The sequence below is a fragment of the Pleurodeles waltl genome, chromosome 3_1 (genome assembly GCF_031143425.1).
Source record: "Pleurodeles waltl isolate 20211129_DDA chromosome 3_1, aPleWal1.hap1.20221129, whole genome shotgun sequence".
Lineage (NCBI taxonomy): Eukaryota > Metazoa > Chordata > Amphibia > Caudata > Salamandridae > Pleurodeles > Pleurodeles waltl.
Window position 1 is genome coordinate 1,894,894,217 of NC_090440.1, and position 27,205 is coordinate 1,894,921,421.

Genomic DNA, 27,205 nt, shown 5'->3' on the forward strand with positions numbered 1-27,205 from the left:
ATCGGTAAACCCTAGTCTAATTACATCTGCTTAGAAGCCTCAAATATATATTCGCTCATAATAAATTCAAAGCTGCAGTGCAAAACGTACTTTTATTCATCTAGATGGCGGTAACGCTATCCTGGCAGGTCTATCAAAATCCTCCATTTCATGTCATCCTACATACGCCTCCCTTGTTTGGTCAGAGGTGCTAAGAAGTCTCACCACACTTCCCCCCCTAGCTTGAGACATCTTCATTGGCTGTATGGGTGGAATTCAAGCTGGCCACCATAAATCATTGAATTCTAGCCTTTCTCTTTATCTGAAGAACTACCTCTGTTTTACTGGTTACACTGGAGAAGAGCAGTATAAACAATCTAATGCCGGGAAACCCACAAACAAAACAAATAAAGAGAAAGTAGACCTTCTGATGCCTGGCTATGAGAGCATGGAAATTCACCCTGAACTACATTAGGCTAAATCCCGGCCTCCTTGCAGTCTGAAAGAATTTCAAACCACACCGTTTCAGACTTTATCTTTCTGCCTAACACTCCTCAGCATATCCTCTCTCCATATATTCATATTTCCTGTAACAACCATACGTTTATATCTGCAAAGAACGTACCTGTCCTTTTGGCTATGTCACACTAGAGATATACTCTGAATAAACACAAATAAATACAATAACATCGATCAATAACGGACAGAAATTATACTATTTCCATAGGGATGTTATTGATAATGTCCATGCTAATCAGATATCTAAGGTCACTACTGATGTGTTCTGTGAGTTATAGTGTGTGCAGCTGAGCAAAACCAGTCAAACTCAGAGGGTTTTCAGTTTTATTTTGTATACGTAACTTCTTTTTAACTTTGTATTATTTTTTTTTTAATTACAAAGTGTCGGTCGCCACTGTGTAGTTATATTTAGGTGAGAATTTCCAAAAGAAGAGAGTTTATTTTGCTAATAACTTTGGCGCTGTTTGATGAATCTACACAGAACTTTAAAAAAAGCAAAAGTTAATCCACTTCACTCCTTCCTCGAAAGTTTCAGGGTGATCGGTCAAGAAAAAAGGGGGACAACTTTGCTCTCCGATGCAGGGACAAAATCTCTAAATAGAATTGCATCAAATTTGACAGAAAGATAGAACTTTACTCAGACATCACAGGATTCTGCCCTGGCGTCCTGAAGTTACAAAAAAAACATATAAAAGGGCAGGCAAGGTTCACAGTACCCCCTCACCCTCCTATGGTTGCACATGGAAAGTTTCAGGGTGATCTGTCAAGTGGGTGAGGGGAAAGAGAGGTAAAAAACATGTGTTTCCCATGTTAATTCCCATAGAAGCTTTGAACATAACTACAGCCCACACCACTTGACAGAATTACACCAAATTTGGCAGAAAACTGGCTGTCAGTACGCAGATTACACTTTTGCTTATGTGGTGTAAATCCGTCCAGTAGTTTAGGAGACATGAAAGGAAATCCAAATTTGTATATGTATGGTCGTGACGACGTCACGAATAATAACAAGCTTGTGCAGAGAAATGCACAGCTCTGATTGGCTGCCAACACTTCAAAGCAGACATCTTGGGACTCGAGCAGAGTTCAACAAAAAAGAAAAAAGACGAGGGGCCAGGGTAGAGCCTGCGAATGTGCGCTGATGTTGCAAATTTGGGGAAAACTAAAGTGTTTTTTCTTTTACAAGCCCCCGGCTGGACCAGGTCCTGGGTACATTTACATTTTGTATGCCAGCAGAGGAGAGGGTGGGGGTGTTATCTGCCTGACCACTCCCCTGCCCTCCCCCAGCAGGCCTGGGGACCGCCATCCACCTGGGGCTGTAGTGTAATATAACACTAGGGGGAAGGATACCCCCATCCCACAGCATCAGGGACCAATAAATCCCCAGGGCACTAAATGTAGAGGATGCAGGTGAGGCCCCACCCCATGATGCAGCCCTGGGGACTGCCACTTCCCCGGGGCACTTAAGGTAAAGAATGCGGGGGGGTGGGGGGATGGTGCAGCCCCGGAGACCACAACCTTCCCTGGGCACTTAATCAAAATAATGCAGGGGGCTGCCAAGATCCCACCAGCAGCCCTAGGGACTGCCAACTCCCCGGGACTTTTAACTGAAGAAACAGAGGGGCCCACCCAGCAGCCCCCAGCTCTGGGGACCGCCACTTCCTTGGGGCTGACCCCCTACCCCCGCAGCCCCAGGGACACTGATTGCCCTGGGGACTGCCACACACCCTGCGCCAGCTCCTGCTATGTCCCAGGGTACCCCCCCCTGGGACATAGCGGTTTGCTCTGACTTGGTGGGAGCTTTGAAAGCTCCCTTCAAGTCAAGGCAAACACTACGCTCTGAGTAAGTGAGAGTTGTCAAACAGCTTGCGCTTACTTAAAGTGGAGGTTTCCCGCAAGATGCAGGCAGGGAAACACAGGAAACTGCTCTCCCAGAGAGGGACTTTTGTGGGTCTGTCAGTGGGTGTGTGTGTGTCTCATGGTGGGGGGGGGGGGGGGGGGAAGCACGCTGAATGCAGTGGAGGATTTGCAGATCCTTGTGCATCCCATAAACAAATGATTTTAAGCAATTTATTGCCCATGAAGGCAACATAGATAAATGTTTGTTCTTTAGTAAACTCCAAAACCACTGAACAGATTTACAAAAAATTCAGCACGTTTTTCTGGACCAAGGCCTAGCTTTCTGTCACATTTGGTGCAATTCCATCTAGCAGTATGGGTTGTAGTCGCACCAAACCTCCCGACCACCCCACTAATCCACCAGCTAATCCGATTCGCCAAACGTTCCCACTTCACAGATCGCCTGAACAACAACGCACACGACAGCAAAGAACTCTTCTGCATCGTGAAAGAGTTATCCAACCCCAGCGCCAACGCCAACGACATCCCTCCCTCCCAAGAACTCTGCGACGCCCTGTCCTCCTTCTTCTATCAGAAGATCGCCGACATCCACGACAGCCTCAACACCACGCCTCCGCCAGACCCCACCCCCGACAGCTCCACCTACACCAACCGCCTGACCTCCTGGACCCACGTAGATGACTCGGAAACTTGCAAAATCATGAACTCCATTCACTCAGGATCCCCTTCTGACCCATGCCCCCACCACGTCTACAACAAAGCCGACTCCACCATCGCCCCCCAACTTCGAAAGATCATCAACTTATCATTCGAAACCGCAACCTTCCCGGAAAGCTGGAAACATGCCGAAATCTACGCCCTCCTCAAAAAACCCAAGGCAGACCCCAACGACCTCAAAAACTTCCGCCCGATCTCCCTCCTCCCCTTCCCAGCGAAGGTCATCGAGAAGATCGTCAACGCTCAGCTCACCCACCACCTCGAGAACAACTCCATCCTGGACCCCTCCCAGTCAGGTTTCAGACGCAACCACAGCACCGAGACTGCTCTCCTCGCCGCCACAGATGACATCAGACAGCAAATGGACAACGGCGAAACATCGGCCCTCATCCTCCTGGACCTCTCTGCAGCATTCGACACGGTTTGCCACCACACCCTACTAACACGCCTCCACGAAGCCGGCATACAAGAGAAAGCCCTCAACTGGATCTCCTCCTTCCTCTCCGGCAGAACCCAGAGAGTCCGACTCCCTCCCTTCCGTTCCGAAGCCACCAACATCATCTGCGGCGTACCCCAAGGCTCCTCCCTAAGCCCGACGCTGTTCAACATCTACATGGCCCCCCTCGCACAACTGGCCCATCAGCACAACCTCAACATTCTCTCCTACGCCGACGACACCCAGCTCATCCTCTCCCTCACCAAAGACCCACTCACCACCAAAACCAACCTCCAAGAGGGACTGCAGACCATCGCCGAATGGATGAGAAAAAGCCACCTAAGTTGAATTCCGACAAGACGGAGGTCCTCATTCTCGGACGCACCCCTTCGGCCTGGGACAACACCGCGCTGGGCCCCCCTCCAACACCAACCAACCACGCACGCAACCTGGGCTTCGTCCTCGACTCCGCCCTCACCATGTCCAAGCAGGTCAGCGCCGTGTCCTCCTCCTGCTACAACACCCTCCGCATGCTCCGTAGAATCTACAAATGGATCCCGACGGACACTAGAAAAACGGTGACCCAGGCCCTCGTCAGGAGTAGACTAGACTACGGCTACGCACTCTACACAGGCATCCCAGCAAAAGACCTCCGACGCTTACAACGCATCCAAAACGCCTCCGCCCGACTGGTCCTCAACGTGCCCCGCCGATCCCCCATCTCCCACCACCTGAAAGGCCTACACTGGCTCCCCGTGGACAAAAGGATCACCTTCAAACTCCTCATCCACGTACACAAGGCACTCCACAACGCCGGACCAGTCTACCTGAACAACAGACTCAGCTTCTACGTCCCCTCCCGCCAACTCCGCTCCGCCAACCTCGCCCTCGCCATAGTTCCCCTCTTCCATCGCAAGACCTCCGGCGGCAGATCCTTCTCCCATCTCGCCGCCAAGACCTAGAACGCCCTCCCGACCGCCCTGCGACAGACCCAGGACCTTCTCGCCTTCAGGAGACTCCTCAAGACCTGGCTCTTCGACCAGTAGCAGCAACCCCCCCCTCAGCACCTTGAAACCCTAACGGGTACGTAGTGCGCTCTATAAATATTGTGATTGATTGACTCCCCATGGGCAACTGCAAGGGGAAAACAAGTTTTGGGACCCCACCTTTTTCTTGGCCCCCACTTGACAAATTACCCTGAAACTTTCCAACAAGCAGCTGAAGTAAGTGGCAAAATAGTTTTGAATATTTTATGAAGATTTGTCAAACTGCACCAAAGTTATTAGAAAAACAAAAAAGGCTTTTCCTACGGAAACTATGTCCTAACTAAGCCCTAGCTATACCTACTGGCAGCTGCCAGTAGGTATTATATATTTATAGACAGCGAATACTTAATACATTGTAGGTATCTACGTAATGATGTACTCTATCTCTCAACAGACCTACATGGGTAACTGCAATCATATAAGATATATACTAAACATATTTTTGCATGTTTTATTTCATAAATGCATTTGCAAACTCAGGAAGGACCATTTTATGGATTAAGACAGCACCATTACAGAATTCAGGGGTGTGGAATTCCTGTAGCCCGATGCCCAGGACATATTGTTTGAGGTCAAGGACAGCAAGGACAACAAGTTTTCATGTTATTTTTCCCTTGGGACAAGTAGCCCCAACCTCCTTGCAGCACAAACCCTTTGGCTGACAGTTTACAGGGAAGGAACAGTCTGTAGTTGAGGTCATATTTACTGTTTGTGTGCATAGGTTAGTGCTGTTCGAATTTGTATTTATGGTTCATTAATGCAAAGCCTTAATTATTAGGGTGAGCGCTCTAAATAAATGTTGTAAACTCACACTGCACTACAGACTGTGGTTCCAGTAAAACAAATATGTACTTAAAGTTTAAAAAGTTTAACAATAAGAGGCTATGAATAATGCTCCCAGAATGCTCTCTGCTTATATGTAAATGTTTGCAGAAGCTTGTAAGCAAGAGTGATGATTCTTTGCTTTCAAAATAAAATCTTCAGGAATAAAATGCATGTAGGAATAAAACATTTTGATACATTACTGTGACATTTTAGGTACTATTTTTTGAAGCATTATTTAGTAAAATGTGTTGATGCCTGCTAGTAATTCAAAAAATATATTCACAATGGAAAATTAGTGTGGCCAGTTTCAACAAGATCATGGGAAACCAATGTCTGATTGGCTGGCGTTGCCAGTGCTGGTTTATTTTCATAAGTCTTTTGGTTTTGTCAATATGTCTTGTTTTGACATTACTTTTTAAAATCTTTAGTGTTGTGGGAGCTGCCAGGCTCTCACCACTGTAACAAACATTGGCAAAAACCAAAAAATAAAATTGGTCTCAAAAACCTAACACTGCCACAGCACAGAACAAAACTACTTTGTGTGCCAATATGCTTCTTGTGGAAGAGCGCAATGCGATCACTCACAGTGAAGCCAGTCAAAACATGGAGAGGGAGAAATTGAATTTTAATAAAAACAAAAGGTCTTGGTTAACGCCAGACCTAGTTAGGGGCCCAGTTCTTAAAGAAAGTCACAAAAGTGCACCCATGAAACACGTCTTTGCATTAGTGCAAAATTATGTCTTTCCTGAATTCAGATTAATTTACAGAAGTAGACTAGGAAATCATGCTCCCAGAAAATGTTTGTGAACTGTATTTTAGCTTAAGCAAATAATCATGTGAAGATTTGATCACGCAAAAATCTATGGAGCGTTTACACATCACTCTTCCTCCAACCACTTCTTTCTTTTTTTTTTTTCTTTTTTTTTTACCAACGCTGTAAGAATTTTTACTCTGCCCTTGTCGGGAGTAAATTTCCAACCTTTCTTAGTATGGGAAAAGCTTAGAGAAGAGCTGGTGAAAATTCTTAAAACATGCACATTAGTAGGTTTGCACAGACTCAAAGGCATTCCAACCCTGGAACTGCTGTTTACTGCTTCCTCCAGCCCCGGTATGTAGATCTGGGGAAAGGTGGCAAAATAAGAAAATTTCTAGTATTCAAGCCCTAATGCAGTATTGTCCCTGGAATAATCAGAGAGGCTATCATCAGAGCTCTTATATAATGAGATTGATGCCATAATTCCTCACCGCACTACATGGCACCAAAAGGACAACTACATTTTTATCTAGGAGAAGTAGATTTATATAGCACCCTACCCCACAGACAAGTAGATTATTTTATTAAATTCCACACCATGTGAATTATAACAATAAGAAGAGCCATCAGTGGAAAAAAAGAAATGCAGGTTATACAAATATAAAAAGATAAATAGATAGATTTGTGTGTGGTTTACTTATAATTGTGCATCCAATAGACAGATCTAATTTCCAATGCAACTGAAAAGTTAAGGGAGGGTGAAAAGAGATTTGGTGTCCCATTTAGCTTCCAAACAAATTTATGGGCACTCCTACTGCAAAAACTGCTTAAAAGATTTATAGCAAACTTTGCATGAAACAGGAACGTCACTCACAAAACATTTTGCTTGGCGAAAATCCGTTCAGTAGTTTTTGACAAATAACGGTTTGAAAAAGGTGCTGAATGGTCTTGAATGGGTTAATTAACACTTTTGAAATCTCCCAGCAGAGATTCCTGAATCCTATCAATCACATTTGAATTTTATGACAAATGTGATTAGCTCATAATGACTTCTGTAGAATTGTCTTTCCAGTTTGTTGATATCGGTTACGATTTGGGTTTTCTTCCACAGAGAGTGCAAGCAATTATAACAAGCATTTGCAATGCAATGGGTCTCGCGTTTGCTTGAGTAAGCTATAAGCGTTGTAAAATCCTAACTAGACTTTTCTTGCCACAAATTGAAAATAAAAAGTAAAACAGTTGACATAAGTAAGCCAATTCAAAGTGCCATGGCCGCCATGAGCGCAAAGGAGAGACACAACGTATCGGCAAAAGTGCAATTATCCAAGTAACAGGGCGATGGCCAAGGTGGTAACAAAGCTGCCACAAGGAAGGACCAACGTAAAGCATTTACCAATGATAACAAAGGATTTTTGAAAGGCAAACCCATAAATGAGTGATGGGCATGCGGTTAGCGTGGTTGAAAGCCCACAGATAGATTACAACAGGCCAGAGCGCTTGTGCGGTCGACCTAAAAAGTGTGTAACCCATCGGCAGTGGAGAGTGGGGCAGAGGCGTGGAATAATCAATTAGCAGACCAGGAAAAAATGCAGGAAAAAACACACACACATCAATGCTTCAAAATGACAATACAGCTACATTTGTCTCTAAGCATGGTATCAGAAACCCATGACTCTGTATTCCGCTTTGCGTATTTTCATCAGTTGTGATCAACAACCTGAAGACACACTCTGACCTCAAAAGGAAATGACTACTGGCATACGACGTCTTCTTACAACATTCAAATAAACACTAGCCTATTGCCTCACTAATCTTTTTCCCCAACTGAATTAAGGTGTACATGTCCCCTATAAACCATGCATTTTTGCACGCTGACAACATTACAACACTAATAGTACTAACAGGTCATACAATGAGCGAACCCTGCACCACACAAAAAAGAGACAACACAAATACTTTTGAATAATTAAATAATTAAGAAACAGTTTCAACAGTGCTCAAAATATAATTTCACAACTTCTCACTGGCTGAGATATTGAGAGGTAAAGCAAGAGAGTGACAGACGGTGAAGGAGGGGATATAAGGGCACCTGAGAGAGGGAGATTAAGAGTAACTATAAAGAGGGACAGAGAGGCAGAATGAAAAGGAGCATGGGACAAAAGGAGCTACTAGAGGGTGAGAGCAAGAAGGGGGTTCAAGATTAAGAGCCAGAAAGGTGTTGAGTGTTAAAGGGTGGATAGGGAAATGAAGAAGAGTTGGGAGGAGGGAGAGGGGGGTTAAGAAAAAGAAAACAAGGCTCGGCTAAGGAAGGGAAGGGCAAGAGAAAAGAGAGAGAGGGGGAAAAGCAAATTTGCAAATACTAAATTTAGAAAGACAACCTACTACAGCTATGTTTTGTTAATTCAAAATTGACATAGTATGCATTTATGACAAGACATTTGAAACGCAAACTTTGCAGCACAAAGTACAATATACAATAAAAACATTAAAAAATGGAGCATTCGAAAAGATTAACAGACAAATATTTGTGATCTTTATCTTTACACATTTAAATCACGTATTTTTGTATTGAAATTTAACTGAACACCAGTATTCTGGTGAGCAAAAAGTATAATATGGTACACCTTACATAGAATACAAAGAATAATACACAGGGGGAGGTACCACTGAGCTAAAAGCTCACACATACTTAAAGTTTTAATTTAAATGTTGCAGTTTATAATATTTCACAAAATGTGAGGCAGTGACCAGTCCAACTATAGTTAAAGGAAACAAAGATGTTCTTTATGTCGCTCAAACAGACATTCTGTGGTCGGTATCAAAATACAGAGGCGTAATTTAATGAATATGGATGAATGAAGCAAAGGCTTCTTCACTCCCCGTGTGCAACATTCAATATGAAGTTTAAGAATGGAAAACCAGCCCTCGGGGACTCTTACCTTAAATCTAAGTAACCACTTAATGCATAAATGGAGCAAATAAAAGGCAAGGAAAAAAAGCATTGAAAGGTTAGTTGAAACTTCAGAAAATGGAGGATTAAAATAAAATAAAAAACAAAGTTAAGCATTTCGCACTGACAATAATAATGTGACAGTAGATCATAGGAAAAGTGTGAAAAGCAGAATGTGTTATGACAGAGGAAAAGATTTCCAGATGAAATATTCATAATTGATGTAAACATCTGAAAAAGGTAATTAATCCTGCACATAAAATTAAATAAATTGTATAGTAATCCGATACCTAAGCATTAAGGAGAGTTAATCATTCACTTAAGAAAACTACCACAAAACATTTGACCAAATAGATCACCTTTACATTTTAAGAGCAAAAGGGCGAGGCTAAGCGTAGATAGTTCTGAAATTCAAATAATCCTAAACCATAGCACTAATACTACAAGTGGGAAAATGTCCAATAATAATTGCTGAAGTCCTCACCATCAGTGTATTTTCATTGAAATTCCATATTCAAGTAGGACTCCTCCAAACGAGTCAGATTCAAGTTTTTTTTTTTTTTTTTTTAAAGAGAAAACCCTCAAAAACGATTCCAGTTACACTACCCCACCTTCATTTAATGTCGCCAAAGTAACATCACTAAACGGGAGAATAAAATGCAGAACATTTTCTGTCTGTTCAGTAAATCTGGTTACAGGGCCGACTTTAGGTTTCTCTAAGACCAAGATTCCCACCACCTATACATCTAGGCCACATGCTTGCTATAAAAAATGTAATGAAAAAATAAATTAATCATTGCACATAATTTTGACAGATCAGTGTGGGTGCTTCCTTGTAGATATAAGTGCCTAGCACTGGTATTGAGGAAGCCCTCTTCGGTTTTAATCTACATAAAAAGAAAATATGATTCTTACTGGCTCAAAGTACAGGAACTTTTCGTATTTAATAATGGTAACAATACAATATAATTTAACATACAGAGTTAACTAAAAAAATAAAGATTTAAGAAAGTAAGGAAAAACACATTGCAAAAAAAAAAAATGTTCGTCCACCCGCCCTGACACGGAAGTGTCAGTCTATATAGGTGCATGTCCACGTGATAAGGCCAAATGCTGTTCCGGTTCACTGAGGAGGAGAACCAATGGCTGAAGTGTGTTCACCCACAGCCCCATGCTATATGCTGCCATGGCTGGGAGCAAAACGCTGAGCAACAGTTGAACAGACCAGTGGATGCAAAGTGCTGGCCCAAAGCTCCTCCATACGTAGGCATGTGTGCATTTTTGTTTGTAGTATTTATTTATTGATGTTTCAGGTTTACAGTAGAACGTACATAATACGATGTAAAGCATTAAGAATGAAAAAAGAACATTTTCCTGTTCGATGGGAGCCATTTGATCAACCAAGCGCTCTAAATCATTTGTTTTTGTATTACACAAGGCCGGTGAGTAAAGTGATAGGGGTCTAAAACACAAGAGCAATGTGATGAAATGTACATATCTATATACAGGAAAAGAAGAACCATCCTGAAAATTCCAGATTTTAGACCACAAAAAAGCATTTGTACATATCTTTAAAAAATGTTTGGCGTGTGGATAAGTATCAGATGGTTTCAGAGAGACAAAATGCAGTTAGCAACAGTCACCTCCTTAAACTGCGCTGAAACTGGATGAAAATGTTGGGGTTAATGCAGTGTCAGCCTGAGCCTGAGCAAAAGCTTGAAGAGAGAAAGTATGAGGGCAAAAATAATATTTTCAATACTTCTGGAGCACAGCCACACCATCCAAAAGTATACAATTTGTTACTTACCTGTAACTCTTGTTCTCCAGTATTGGAATCTTTCATAGATTCACATGCATGAATCATCCCTGTTGTCAATGTGGGAGTTCCACAGTATATTCTAAAGCAGTGCAAGTAATTAGTATAGCGTACAATGGCAAAATAATTTGAATTTTATAGCTTATTCACATCATTCACATTAAAAAGAACCGAACTACAGCCAATCAGGCCGCAGCACCCTTTAAAACACTCCCAGCATAGGCATTTTCCCTCAGATTTTTGGAGCACTAGTGTGAATAAATACCATGTGCCAAAAAGAAGAGGCTCTCAGGGGAAGAGGGTGGATCGCCTGTGAATATATCGAAGATTCCAATACTGGAGAACGAGAACGAGAGTTACAAGTTACACATTTTTTCTCCAGTATTGGAGTATCTTTCATAGATTCAACTGTTTGAATCAGACGAGCAAGCAGTTATAAAATATGTTATATAAACTTAACATGAATAAAATAGCACATGGTGGGTACAACGTTTATATTTGATAATATCAGGCTCACCTTATTGGAAAAGATGCTGAAGTACTGCTTGTCCCACAGCTGCATCATTGTGGTGATCTGTATCTAGACAGTAGTGCTGCGTGAAAGTATGTGTACTTTTCCAAGTGGCAGCAAGGCAAGGCATTTACTGTTGATAGAAACACCAGCGAACAGAGCCACTGTCGTCAATATTGCTCTAGTGGAATGCGTTTTGACTTTAAAATGAAGAGGCCTGACAGTCTTTGAGTGACACAATTTGTATTGCTATTGCAATCCATCTTGCCATGGTGGCTTTAGTTTCCAGACCTACCATGTTATGGCTAGTATAAATGCCAGAAACAACTGGTCCATTTTGCAAAAATCTTTTGTTCGCTGTATACAGAACTTTAAACATCTTTTTACATTGAGAGTAAGTTCTTTCCATAAGTGTCTGTGGGTCTGGTAAGAAAGTTTGAAGAACAGGTTCATTGAGGTGAAAGTCTGTCAGCACCTTAGGTACAAACCTGGGATTACTTTGAAGAATATCCTTGTTAACTTCGAATTGCAGAAAGGACTCCTTAATCATAAAAGCCTGAAGCTCACTCTTCTTGCTGAAGTTAATGCCAAAAGCAAGGCAACTTTCCATGCTAAGAACTTAAGATCCATCCCGTGGATTGGTTCGAAAGGGTTTTTTCATAAGTTGGGACAACACAGTGTTGAGTTGCCATGCCGGTGGAGGCAATTTTATTGGAGAAAATATTCTGAAAAGCCCCTTTAGAAACTGTTGGATCAGTCTATTTCATCACAGAGAAGGGGTACCTGCATTTGCAGAAACGTCTGCCAAATGCACTCTGATGGGGTAATGAGACAGCCCTTCTTTGGCGAGAGAGAGAAGGTATGGCAACACTTGCTCAGGAAGTGAGCAAATATGATATACATACGAGTTTTGACACCATAAACAAAAAGGCAAAAAGTGGCAAATGCACTCTGATGGGGGAATGCGACAGCCCTTCTTTGGCGAGAGAGAGAAGGTATGGCAACACTTGCTCAGGAAGTGAGCAAATAGGATATACATACGAGTTTTGACAACATAAACAAAAAGGCTTCTATTTTAAACAATAGGTTTACCCCGTAGCATCAGCTCTGGCCTTGGCAAGGATATCCCTGCACTGCTGTGGAATATCTAGATGTTGGAGTTAATTGTGTTCAGGAGCCATGCTGATAAATGCAGAGAAATCTGGTATGGATGAAGGACCTGCCCGTGGTTCATTGATAACAGATCCTTCTGCGGCCTTAGCTGTACATGGGTTTCTTACGACAACAATAGGAGCTCCATAAACCAATGTTGTCTGTGCCAACATAGAGCAATAAGTAATAGCCAGCAAGGTTCCCTTTGCATTTTCTTAAGAAGCCTGGGAATCAGAAGGATCAGTGGAAAAAGCATACGCAAAGATCCCTGACCATCTTATCAAAAACAAATTCCCACAAGGCCCCTTGTGGGGATCCCAACTTGTGTAGAATCAGCATTTTTTGTTGGCTTGTGATGCAAAAAGATCCAGAGCCGACTTGCCTCATCTTTGGAAAACTGTGTTGAGAATAGTTGGATTTAACTTTCATTTGTGACAAGTTTGATGCTTCTGCGTCTGCTAAGTAGTTGTTGACGCCTGGTAGATGTTCCGCTCTGATGGTGGTTTGATAAGGCAGTGCCCATTTCCATATGCTTTGTGCCTCTTACGAGAGGGCTTGGGACTTCATACCTCCTTGTTTGTTGAGGTAATGCATGCTCGTTGTATGTCTGTTCTGATCAACACAAATTGTATCCTTAGTAGGAAGGGTTGAAAAGCGAGTCCAATCACTCTGAGCTCCAAAAGGTTGATGTGACCTTTCAACTGTTGTAGAGTCCATTGGTCTTGTATTTGCTGGTCCTGCAAGTGAGCACCTCCGCTTTCCAGAGAGGCGTCTGTTATGACATACTCTGAAATTGGAGGCAGGAAAGACATTCCCACTATCCGATTGTCTGGATCCATACACCAAGGGAGAGCTCTTTTCATCACTAGTGTGATGTGGAGGATGTTGTCAAACGAGCCGTATACCTGGAGCCATAGTGCATTCAGTTCCTCTGCGAAAGGTCTCATCTACAGATGAGCATTTGGAATTAGAAATATGTCGAAAGACATCATGCCCAGTAGAGATTTGAGACTGCGAAAGGAGGCGGACTGTCTTTTTAGAAGATCACTGGCCAGTGCCAACAGTTTCTGTTGTCTGTCTGTGGACAATGATTTGTCTTGTAGTGTGTCTGAGGTTGCTCCTAGAAAATTCATCCTTGTTGAGGAAGAGAGGAGAGATTTCTGAAAGTTATTGTGAGTCTCAATGTTTAGCCAGTCGTCAAGATATGGAAAAACTTGAAAGCCCTTTTGATATAGGTAACCCGTGTGGGGTGCGGACCCGTGACCAAATGGGAGCACCTTGAATTGATTTTAGGTGCTTATTCAGAGTTTCTTGCGATCCAGAATGGTACTCCATTCTACTGATTTCTTCAGGATGAGGAAATAACAAGACTAGAAACCCTTTCCTCCTTGTGAAGATGGGACTGTTTCTAAGGCACCTTTGGCTAACACTGCCAACGCTTTATTGTGAAGAAGATTGGGGTGGGTTGGTGTTTTATGGGGTAGAATTCTGATGAACTCCAGAGTGTGTCAATATGTTATGAGATCCAGGACCCATTTGTCCATAGTGATCTTTTCTCACTGGGATTTGTAGTTTGAAATTCTGTCTCACATCTGATGTTGGTTTATAGAAGTTGTAACCAGCACTAAAAGCTTGTCACTACTTCAAGCTGTTGTCCCTTGCCGAAGCAAGTAAGACGCTGATGGTGTTCATTAGGTCTGATTCTGTTGAAAACCAAGCTGAAAGAGTTGTTGGAATGATTGATATAATTGATACCACTGGTATCTTCCTGAAAAGAATATATCCCATGACCATGTGCTTCCCAAAAGGGGGCTTTCCAGGACTGGAGGATTCCTAAGTATCTAGCAGTTTGGGTGTCTGACTTGATGGCGAGCAAAGCATTGTTGATATGCTTGCCAAATAAGGCCTCGCCATCATAAGGCATGTCCAAGATGCTGGTATACAAGGGGTAGATATTCCTTCAGTTAGACAATGGGACCATCTCTATTTACTCTTCATTGGGTTTTCTTTGTTATTGAGGTTATGGCAGATATGTTATTTGGGTTGGGGGGTTGCGGGGCAGGAGAGTTTTGTTATATAGACGTGCACAGTGTCATGATGCATTGTTACCCGTACCGTCATGTCTCATTTGGGTTAACAAAATTCACGCTTGATGTTGTACTGGCTAAGATACATATGTATTAATTATATTTTTGATGTACATTACACCTGATGCTACAGCACTTGCAATATATGAAAACCTCAGGTTTTATGTTCTTTTGATAACCCAATAAAATTTGTTTTGAAAAACATACCAAGATGATGTCCTCCTTCTTGGAAGAAATTTTTGCGAACACAATCAAAAGATGAGAGAAGTGTTAAAGAAACTGGGAGAATGGGGGTCTAACATTAAGTTAAAGAAAATGTATGTTTAATCTCTCCCCAACAGAGTATCTTGGTTATAAGATCTCGTCTTGTGGCATCAAACCTACAGCCAGTTTGGTCAATTGTATTTGTGGTATGCCTAGACCCAGTCCCAAAGAAGAGGTAGATGTGAGAATACTATAGTAAATCCATTCCCGATTTTGCAGACAAGGCACAAAAACTGAGGTCTTCTTAAAATGAGGTTTGTATCTGAGTGGAATGTTTTGAATGAGGAGGAATTTAACACATTAAAGAATTGTGTTAACACTGTTCAGTGTCTTCAGAGCTTTGAACTTGCTGACTCCAGTCATAATGACAGAGGACAGCTGGAAGGAGTTAGGTGTGGTTCTTTTGCAGCACAATGGAGGAGCTGAATGCACCATTTCAGTCATATCTAGGAGTCTGAAAGGAGCAGATGTCAATTATTTAGTTACAGAAAAGTAGGCATTGGCTGCCCACTGGGATGTACGAAAGCAGAGGAAATTCATTTGGGGAAGCAAATTCGAGGTGAAGGCAGATCATAAACCTCTAAAAGAGGTGTTCACGAAGAAAATAATTTATGCCATCTCTGGTTGATTCAGGAAATGGGTTGTTGCTTTTCATGGGTATAACTTTGTGGTGTCAAAATTGTCTAGCTGATTGTGTATCTAGACTGCGTAGGGAAGAACAAACTAATATGATGAGCGTGGTTGTCTAGAAGAGGGGGATGTTGATGTTTGTACCATTAGAGAATCCATTATACAGGAGGATGAGTGGGAGACGGTTGAGCAAGGTCTCTTTTCAGAAGGTGAGAGAATGCTTTAAAAAATGGGTGATGTGATGGCAAGAAAAGTTCGATATTACAGAGAGGCTTTTAACATGTTAAAGATGATCTAACTCGCAAGAATGATTTGTTGATGAGGTGCAAGGCTGGTTCCACCTGAGAGCCTGAGGAAAACTCTTATAGCGTCACAAAGACCAAAGACAGACTAGGGGTCATAACGGTGGCCTGGTATGGACATTGGTGAGGAACTGAATTGAGTGTACCAAAAGTGACAAGGAGCCAGCCAATGGTTATTAAATGTGTAACCAAAAGGCCGTGGAAAGACATAGCCCTAGATACAGTGGGACCTATTAAAACTACAAGTGTGGACAAGTATATCATAGTTGCAGTTGATATGTTTTCACTTTGGTCAGAATATACTATTTACAAAACTTTAGAGTCCATGGACTTTATCACATTTTTTTATTAAATTTTAGGAAGAGAAGTTTTTTTTCTGAGAGTATGTTGAACGACAATAGTGTCCAACTAATCTTGAAGGAGATGGAGAAATTTCTTTCAGAAAGAGGAACCAAGCACAAGACATGCTGTGTTTACTATCCAGAGACTAATGGCATGGTTGAGAGACTCAATAAGGTTGTAAAGGAAACCACTCAGAGGTCTTTAGCCAATCACTTATGCTGGAAAGCTGAAGTAGAGAATGGAATTAGGAAGTATAGGCTGACTCTCCAGTGGACCACCAGAGCTACTCCATTTGAACTTTTCAGGAGGAGGGTTAATTTTCTTGAGTGTCCTGCTTGGGTGAATAACAAATGCGTGGATACACATGATGATAAAGATCTTTTGAAAATGAGGTAGAATGGAGGAAATATGAAGATAAAATAATTGAGAAAAAGAAAGTGTGGTATGATTTTATAAATGCAACCAAAGATCTTGAGGTGAAGTGTGTTGATGTGGTGAAAATTAAACTACTCTGTTTTAGTCACGCGTTGTTCAACAATTTCTCTCTGAAAGTCATTAAAGTGTTTCACAATGCAGTAGAAACCGAGGATCACAGAATTTGGAACCTGAATAAAAATATCAAAGTACATTGCAGTGGTTTTGAAACCTGTGGTTAGTCAAACAGGAACGTTTCTCAACCTAACAAAAATTGGGCTGGAGGCAAGTGATTCTCGATCTACTTTTAGGAGAAGTTCAAGGTGTGTCAGAAAACCAAAACATATTTCAGACTTTGTATAATGCCTATGCATATCAGTTCATACTTTGTATAATATCTGTGTGTGGGAAACATCCTTTTTTACGACTTTTTTTTTCCGAAGGTCGTGGTTAACGAAAGCGCAACAACGCTTTTTTTAACCACGACTTCGTTTTTTTGTGCCTTAACTACGTATGTTCTGAACAACGAACATGCGTGGTTAAGGTACAAAGAAGGGACTTGGCGAAGGTAAGTGTGGGTTTAGGTTTTGGGGAGGGGGGGGGGGGGGTCAGGGGGTTTTAGGTTTTGGGGTGGGGTTGGGGGGTGGGGCGTTTTTGGGGAGTGGGTGGGGATCAGGGGGTTTTAGGTTTTGGGGTGGGGTTGGGACGTTTTTGGGAGTGGGTGGGGGGTCAGGGGGTTTTAGGGTGAGGTTGGGGGGGTGGGGCGTTTTTGGTTTTGGGGAGTGGGTGGCGGTCAGGGGGTTTTAGGTTGGGTTTGGGGGGGTGGGGCGTTTTTGGTTTTGGGGAGTGGGTGGGGGGTCAGGGGGTTTTAGGTTTTGGGGTGGGGTTGGGGGGGTGGGGTGAGGGATGTAGGGTGAATGGTGTCTATTGCTAATGATTTTATCAGGAATGCCTTTACAACGAAATATCGTTGTTAAGGCATTCGTGGTAAAATCATTAGTAGTAGCAACGAGATCGGTGTTCCGACCTCGTTGTTAAGGCAGTCGTTTTTTTTGCAGTCGTTGTTTCGTCGTACAGTCTCTGTGTGCATGTGTTTCACTCTGAATTTATATTATTGTATTGTTAAATGCCTTGCTACTTACTCTGTGTGGGGAATGTGTTTTCTGATTATTTTTGTATATTGTTTCTTGTGTCACAGAAAGGGAGATGTGTGGTATCTGTTGATGTAGTGCAACCTTTTGTTGGAATCTGATGATGTAAAAGATTTCATGTGATGTGAAGGGTAACAGGTGCTGAAGGAAGGCTGTGAGGGTGATGCAGCCAGTTGACAGCTGAGGAGTTATGCTGTTCTACTTGAAATAAAGACAAGCTCTTGATGCAAAGACAAATGATTCATCTTATTACACGCACTATGTTTCACCAGGAGAAGACTTATTCTAAAGCGAGCAGTGGCACTGGACGATATTGCAATTACAGACAACAAACAAACCAACGATGCTAAAGAGATACTAGGGTACCAGTCAGGTCCTTGTCCTTAACTCATCGCTAGCCTAATAAGATGATTCAGTCATCTTTACATCAAGAGTGTGTTTTTATTCCAAGCAGAATGGTATAAAACCATCTTAGTATGCAAGGAAGATAAACCTTTTATCAAAAATGTTTTCCTGGACAAAAGACACTCTTACAAAATCCTCAATTAGGAAAGAAGTTCCGATCCAGACTACTATGTTTATCGAACCTTATTCTTTCCTGGACTCTTCTGATGTGATTTAGACTGGGGATCACATGTCATCTACTGTCCTTCCCATTGGACCAATTTAGCACTGACTTGGTCTGTTCTTGCCCAGATGAAGAGTTCTCTGATCAGACTAATTGATTTTATGTTTTTCTGTAAACAGTATCAGCATTTCAGACAAAAACTAATCAGTATTGAAAAGAAATAATTTCCTTCTCAAACTGCATTGTTCTTCCTTCAATTGTCCGATCATGGAGCCTGTGTCTTGCTGTTTGATGTTTTAAAAAATTCTGCTTTGTGACTACATAATCTCATAATGAACTATTTATGTGTTTCATGGATTACAGCTTTTATGATTACATATTTATAATTGAATAAAGCATTTTTGACTGACTGTGTCAGATTTTTGCTTCAAACTGCAGGTAGCATGTCTGGATTAAATTGATGAAATCATCATGTCAGACGATATTTTGCTCAGAGCGACCAAAACCTTCCCAGTCCGGTCTTCTCTTCAACATCAGCATGCACCCTCTAGCTAATCTTGTTCAACAATATCAGATGAATCTCCAAAATAATGCCCATGAAACACAAATCCATTTACCACTCCAAAATAGGTAAGATAACCAAGCTACCATCACCTCCAGTCTGGAAGATATGTTCAGCAGAACAAGGAGCTTCTTATGCCTGAATGGAACGAAGGCTGAGATCATGGTTGTGTTAAGTACACACTGCAATACACTGCTTTCTGTGTGGCCACCCAATTTAGGTACATCATACCCACTAAAACCCTAGTAAAGAATGCAGTGGTCCAAGCATTAACTTGCAATGAGTTTTCAATGGAGAACCCTCCCGCTCCTCAGATTTGACTACCTGGTGGAGTTGGCAAGGGCGTTGGTTATGGCATGATTCAGCTGTTGCTGCACTTTAGACATCAGCCTCTTGAAGAAGCTTAAAGACAGGTTGAAAAAGTTCCAGAACAAAACTGCAAGGATGAGCTCGAGGATGTGTCTGAGTATATGCAACCGTATAAATCCAACCATGAAAGATCTTCATTGGCTTCCAGTAGATGGGAGAATCAAGCTTCTATGCAAATTATCAAGGTCTACTGATGCAAACATTACTTCCAAAAGCATGCTCCCTGTTACAAATCTAACAGGACCCTTTAATAGGTAGTGCCATACTTGATCAACCAAGGACCTTGCAACATGATCAAGTTTGGGGGATAGGATCTTGGGAGACTAGTTTCTCAGGTTGGGAAACAGTAACAAAACTTTGAACCCAAGCAAGAGGCGGGAAAAACACACATGCAACAGCAAGGCCACAAAGCAGGATTATTTCAACATACCTAATACTGACCTACCTGCAGTTGGGGCCTTGAAGTTTATTAGACTGTAGACACCTCAACCGATCTGGACTCTAACTTTCCCAGCATGAGAAAACTGTATTGTTTATAGTACTCTGAAGTAATTGAAAGGTGATCTACATGTTTAACAATAGCTCTTTTTAATTAAGCAGACTCAGAAGAGGGTCGGAAGAATACAGTGAAGAGAAGTCTGAATGTAGTAGTAATTGAGGAGGAGGAGGAGGGTTGGGTGCTCAGTTTGCGTGTGAATACTTTTTGGGCCATAAACCTGTGATGGAACATGGCCAGATAGAATTTTGGTGGTCAGCAGCATCTTTCCATTATGATGAAGGATTATTATAAGAAAGTAATAGTGACATCTGGTGAGATTTGTATATCCTAGATGTCTGCAGAGTGGAAGATTAAGTTGGAATTTTGGCAAGTGAGAGACCAAGTTGAGATACCAGAAGATGGGTTAGTTAAGCCTTACATTGGGCATGCTTAGTTGTGCATTGGGCATAAGTAGGAAACATGGAAGATGGGTAAATTGAGCCCTACACTGGGCATGAGCAGCTATCGGGGTCTTTAGATGTAAAGCAAAATTTTGTGTCTTAAATTTCTTTATCTGCATTAGTGAAATTGATTTTATACATTTGGAAGGGCAGCAAGTTGCAACAATAAATGGCATCAAGAGATCAGAGAGTGAATGGTTAATAGAGAACGTTTTTTTTTTATTCTGTGAACTGAAATTAAGTGATGCTTAGAGTAAACATTGTACAAAATTGGACACTTTTTCCTATATTATTAGACACTGGTAGAACATTTCTAAAAAATCAATTAGTCTATGCTCTGCATCAATGTGGTAAAATCAGTTAAGCTGATGACTTGTGTTCCTCAAGCATGACAATTTTGACTGGCTTTGAGATGTTTTACATGAAAGAAATTGACGGCTTTGCACAAGTGAGGAAATGGTTCAAATACCAATTTCTGGCTATAATGATGAGAGAATGAGGCAGGTGGCGATGATTATAACACTTAGAATCATTGGCAAAGAACCATAGTTCACCTGGTCACAAATGTTAGGAGTAGGTTGTGTTATATTCCAGAGGATCAAGGGACAATTAAACAGTGAAGAGTTTGTTGATTGCCTAGCAATGCTGTTAAAGCAGGAAAGATAGTAAAGTTACAATCCTTCATGAATGTCCGGTAATAACTCATCCCAGCAACATTAGAAGTCTTATATTGCTGAAATCAATTATACAATTGTTAGGTTGGTATTGTCTAGTTTGTAGGCATCCACAGTTAAAAGTAATAATTTAAGTTGTAGTAAACTCAAACATCCCTTATTGACATAGGGAAGCCACCTTTAATGTGGTGCACGAATATAAGTCCTGAGAATGAAGCAAGAGTAAGTAAATATGTGTTTTACTATACTGCCTGAAGAAGATGTACAGGCTACTTTGTGCCACTGTCCTACAATTCCAGTGAAAGGACAGATGGAGTGGGTGCAATTCATCCTTAATTTTTGTAAATGTTACATCATCCCGATGCCAGTTTAATGGAGAAAGGACACATTTTCAGTACAAAACATCAACATTCAATAGTGAATTATATACTTAGGCTGTGTTCCTCAAGAAAAGCTTTAAGTTTGATGCTTGTGCTATGAATAACGGGATTATTGTTCAGACATCTGTTAATAGCTACAAAAAAATGTCATGCATGCATGTGTGTATTAATACCATACAGTTGTAGTATTGTTTCAGACTCCAAGAAGAAATGTTGTAGACGTGAGAAAATCAGCAGGTCAAAGGAATCTCCTTTAAAAATGCCCCATCACCCAAACCCACAATCAACTGTCTTCGAGCATCTATAAAGAAACCACATTCATTATGCCCCAATAGTGTTGGAGGTCGATTTAAAAAAACTCTAAATTCTAGTGGTACAATTAGTACAATGAACCTAAAGCCTATGGCAAAGGTTTTGTATTGATAGCACAACAAAACCGGATACAAAACAATTATTACATATAACCATCACAGCACTCAATATATTTTAGGGCTCTCCTTTAAATCCATTAGGTGCAGCTTGTGGTTCCAGTGATATACATTAAAGGTTATGAAAAAAAAGAACACCCTTAAGTGGCACCTGTGCTAATTTTGGGAAGTGGCTATGTTAATCCTTAGCGTAGTGTCTTCACTTATACTTGCTAACAGAGGGCTGGAGAAATTGAAAAGTGCCCAACTTGTTTGTCTGGATACCTCTGGGTAGAGTTCCCATCTCTGATAATGGATTTTTCTATATGTACTGAGTTATGTTTAAGTATCGTGGTTGGTGGTATTCAACGCAGAACACTCTTTCAGTGGGTTCAAGATGTACAGACTTAAAATGCAGAAAAAATATAATTCTTCTCAAAAGAAAAAATAATTTAGCTCAACCAAAATAGTGAACCATAATTCTCTACTGGGTGTCAAAATGCACCGTAGACAATTTCACACAGGAATATTGCCCAACTGCAACCATTAGACGCAGGAATTGTATTTCAAGGCAGGATAGTAAAAGTGGCTCCTAATGGGAAATATGATCAATTACACCATGTGGAGGTCGAATTATACATCACCTAAAATTTGGGACTGAATTTGAGTTCAGTACCATCACAAAGTCCTCAAGTTTGCTATATGAAGAAGCTGTGGATCCTTTATTTTACTTATGCAAACCCCTGCACTGTAAGGCAGGGATGACATGCCCATTATAGTAGAGCCTTTCTCAATGTTCTTCATTACAGACTGAATCAAAGTATTTTCATTAGGTCTACATTAACCATTTCTACCTTAGAAAACAATATAGTGTTAACTATACACATAGTGAACCAACTCCCATGGTAGTGACAGCCAGCAAGAGGATGGTGAGTAAAACCGATCTCAAACAGAAACAGTTGTACTTGCTTACTGCAGGTCGCAAATTAATGAGGTGTAGCTGGTTTAATATGTCTATAATAAACATAGCACATTTGTCTGCTAAATGCAGTAAACCAACAAACCTTGAGACCATGGCAGAGCAATGGCACACAGTGGGTGGTGACAGCAAGTAGGGCAAATAGCTCAATTGCCCTGCTGAGATATGCTCTCCACTAGAGGATTCATGAATTGCAACACAAGCTGTAATGCCCTATGGGGAACCATCTATGTACCTATGGTCTATCTGATAGAAGCTACTACAGAGCACACTATTCCATAATTGACACAGAGAGTTATTTAGTTTTGTGTATCTCTGTGGTTCTTTCATAGTGTTGCACAGTCATTGCACATCCAATTAGCTCACTCTCCATTCCAGTTGATTTTGTGGCCACAAGAATCCCAACTCTCCGGGGTAGGTGCTGCAGCTCTGCTCTGTACATTGTGTTTGGAAGGACCATGATCAATTTTCATGGATAAAAGGTTTCTTAACAGATGGAAATCTATTTCTAAGACCTTCCACCTTTCATCAATGGGAATTTGAAAAACTGCCAGGAAATCATTTAGATAACAAACAATTGAGCAGATTTTTGAAGGATAATGAACATCTCCATGAGGCCCAATCCGGGTTCTGAAAAGCTCTCCGCAGAGAAACAATGCTTGCCAAAGCCATTCATGATATTCACTCTATCCTGAATGCCGGAGTGACTGTGGCCTTGATATTGTTTGACATAGCCACTTTTTGACACCATTTTCCAAGCCATACTCCCTGACTGCTTGGCTAAATTGGGTGTATCAGATACAGCAAATAAATGGTTGCATCTTTATTAGATCACACTAGAGAAGTCTGCCTAGGTAATTATAGATGGAGTTCTTCACATATGCTGACAACACCAAATTTATACTAAGGCTAGATGGTATCTTCATTTTTTTCTCTCAGCAATTTTCCTCTTGCCTTACAGATGTTACTGTCTGGATGAAGCACAAGTCTCTTACTTTCAATGGGGATAGAACTGAGGTGGTTATCTTCACTAACCCTTCCTTGTGGTCTCAGGGGTGATGGCCATCAGAACTCGGACCACATCCAACACTGGTTCAGCAGGCAAGACATTTAGGATTCATTTTTGATTCAAGTCTGACTTTTCAACCACACATAAATAGGCTACAAACCACTTTTGTGTGACTGCACTGTCTCATCTGAAAGATTCTTCCTTTTCTATCTGCAGCATCTAGTTATAGTGGTCTATGCTTTAATACTTTACAGGCTGGACTACTTCAACTCTTTGTTGGTCTCCCATAATAGTCTTATTCAGAGACCCCAGGTAGTTAAAAATGCGGCAGCTTCGTTGGTAATCTGAATCAATAAAAAAACATCAATTTCTAAACATCTGTCAGCCCCAGTGGCTGCCTGCTGCCAAGCACCTTGCCTGTGTCACAAAACTCTTCATAACACCAGGAGGGACAACTACAAATATACCCTTTTTGTTGGTTACCTTCCCACCTGGACTCTGCGCTGAGCATCACATCTGCTTTGAATTCCTAATTATAAAAAAATCAGATCTGGAGAAAGATCCAAGCAGTGCTAATTTCTAAACCATGGAATGCCATTCCAATCTCTCTCAGAACTCAAACCAACTTTGTGAGCTTTTGCAAACAGATGAAGACATGCCTATTTAATCAAACAGTTTAGCACTGAGACCCTGCTTTCTGAATGTTTTCTTTTCTTTAGAAGGGCCGGTTTTTAATAGCACCTGGATAACTGTTTCAGTTTTATGTTGCACTATACAAATTAAAATTTGATCATTCATTATTTTACAGTGTGCAGTAACATCAGACAAAACACAAGCCATATTTTGTAGATGAAGAGAACAAGGTTTCCTCTGCAAATTCGGGGATATGTCTTTTTGCTGAGAAACCAAATACAAACTATATTCCACTTGATGGTCTATGAAAAGTTTGTAGCGGGACATCTAGCTTCTTTCAGAGTGGCATGTAATCATTTGAAAGGCTCAGATGTATATAATGTAAGCCAGGTTAAGATGTATATAATGTAAGCCAGGTTAAGCATCTCAGCAAATGAAGGCAGAGTGGAGAATCTTGCCTATCATCCTAAAGGACAAGTTACTGAAGTTTGGTGATGCCTTTTCTAGTATAGACTATCTTAGTACAAATTTCTCACCTTGTGAATTTGGTTTCCCAGGTCCCAGATTGATCCTAAACTTTTATAGTAAGTTCCTCATGCATCAACTAGTGCATCATGCTGCTCCAGGTTGAATCTCTTGGCTCCAGATATGGAGCCACATCCACACACTGACATCTATTTCTTTCTGATCTCAGTCTGCACCATCAGAAGGAAAACCAGTGCAGTGTGCAGATATTTCATATTTGGGATCTTATTAATGGATTGTATGAGTCCATTCCGCAAAACGTTGAGGGGGATGGGTGAGTAAGTAATCTGCAGTTCGACAGAGTCTCTACAAGAAAAGGTAAAGTAATGTTCCTTGATAGAGACTTCTAACTGCAGATTCCTCAACTTTTAAATAGATACCAATGCCGAACCCTGCTAGGTGATGCGTCTGTGGAGTCATTCAGATGAGGAAATCCTGCAGGACAGGCTGGGGGAAGTGCCCATTCCGCCGGACCTTGTTGTCAAGCCAGTACTGCTTTGTGAACATGTGGAAGGACACCCACCTAGCTGCCTGGCAAATGTCCATGACTGACACACTGTGCCCCAGCAGAGTGGTAGTAGACTTTGCTCTGTTGCAGTGAGCACAAAATCCTTCTGGGGGCTGCTTCTTAGCAACCCATTTGCCGATTTTTACGCAAAGGACAGTCCATTGTGAGATGGTGCTTTTCTACTGCCTTTACCTGTTTTGCGCCAGAGAAACTAACGAAGATGTTCATCGTGCTAGTTTGCTCTGGTTCGATCAATGTATAGGAGCCCTCTTAGGTCCAAATTAGTGAAGTTGTTTCTAATCCTTAGAGGGATGACATGGAGCATAGAATGCAGGCAGAATAACACATTGCTCTATGGGGAAGAGTGTAATAAGCTTTGGTAGAAAATCTGCCTTCGTATGGAGAACTAGTTTGTTTGGAAAGTGTATAGTTGTTGGTCACAGTGCCAGGAGATCACTTACTCAATAAGCAGGTTTGATTGCAACAAGGATCACTGTCTTCACGGTTAAGAGGCAACATCAAAAAAGTGGGTACCAAATTGAGGTCCCACTGCGGTATCACAAATGATGTTGGTGGAAACACAGGAGTCAGTCCCTTAAAAAAAACATATCACAGAGGGTGACTTTAAGAGGGATATTGATCCGATAACTGTAGGAAGGCTAAAAGGGCCAGCAAGTCACCTTTAACTGTGGCCACAGCAAGGTCTTGCTAGGCCAATTAAAGACAAAACAGAAAGATGTCTGACAAACATACTTGTAAGACTTGAAAATGATGGGAAAATCACCAAGCAACAAACTTCTCCCAGAGACCCGACTATACTGACTTAATGGAAGGTTGCCTAGCTTCCAGAACACCACCAATGGCTTTGGGAGTGGGGACAGGAAGCCATCAACTTTAGCCGCTCAATCTCCATTCATGGATGTGTAGGTTGTGCAGACCCTGGTCCATGACCCGGCCGTGCTGTTGGGATAGGAGGTTCTCCTGAAAGGGCAGCCAGATTGGAGGACAAATGCTCATGGCCAGAAGGTGCGGGTACCACACTCTCCTTGCTCAGTATGGAGTCCCTAGGATGACTTGGGCCCAGTCTATCCTGATCTTTAGCACCACTCTGGGCAGGACAGGGAGGGGTGTGAAGGCATACAACAGTCCTGATCCACAATGAAGACAGAAGGAGTCTTCTAGGGAGGACTTCCTTGGGAACTCCAACGTGCAAAAGTTTGGACACTACACATTCTGTGAAGTGGAGAATAGACGGAGTCAGAGTTCTCCCCATTGCTGGAAGATGCCCATGTCACCTCAGAGTGCAACTGTCATTAATGATCTGGTAAACACCGGCAACTGAGTTTGTCTGTCCTGGTGTTTAAAGATACTGCCAGGTGTTGGGTGATCAGAGAGATGCCCTGAGTGTTCAGCCACTTCCATAGGTGTAGAGTTTGTTGCAGTACCACATGGCAGTAGTGTTGTTTGTGAGGCTCTGACCCCATTCCTCTTGATGGTCGGAGGAACGTCTTCAGTGCCAGGTGAGTCGCAAGTTGTTGTTGAGACAAGCCACCCCCGGAGACCACTCTAATCTCCCTCTCTCCCAGGTGACCTCCCAAACCCAGCAAAGATGCATCTGTCATGACAGTTAGCTGTGGATGAGGTATGAAGAGGGTTTGACGGTGGTCCAACTGTGGTCGAGCAGCCACTACTGCAGATCCTTTGTAGTCTTCTTCGACACCTGGGTGCAGTCTGACAGCTTGCCTTTGTGCTGAACTCACTGAGACCTCAGATCCCACTGCAGAACCCACATGTGCCAAGTGGTGTGGCCCACAAGCAGTATGAAGGAGGCCAAGAGGCCCAGACGCCTCAGATCTGCTCTCATTGAGTTCCAGGTCAAGGGTTGAAACATTGGGAT

The 27,205-nt window shown here is 41.9% G+C and overlaps 1 protein-coding gene across 21 annotated transcripts in view; it reads right to left on the reverse strand.

Annotated features, from left to right (window-relative positions):
• Positions 1–27,205, reverse strand: part of ABI2 (abl interactor 2) — a 630,778-nt gene that overhangs the window by 321,790 nt on the left and 281,783 nt on the right. For 11 of the 21 annotated variants that reach the window (XM_069226012.1, XM_069226005.1, XM_069226015.1 and 8 more), the window contains exon 4: positions 9,076–9,093. The exons of the other annotated variants lie outside the window; for them this stretch is intronic. In XM_069226012.1, coding sequence (XP_069082113.1) covers positions 9,076–9,093 — 18 coding nt within the window. The remainder of the gene's footprint in view (positions 1–9,075; positions 9,094–27,205) is intronic. 21 annotated transcript variants of the gene reach the window in all.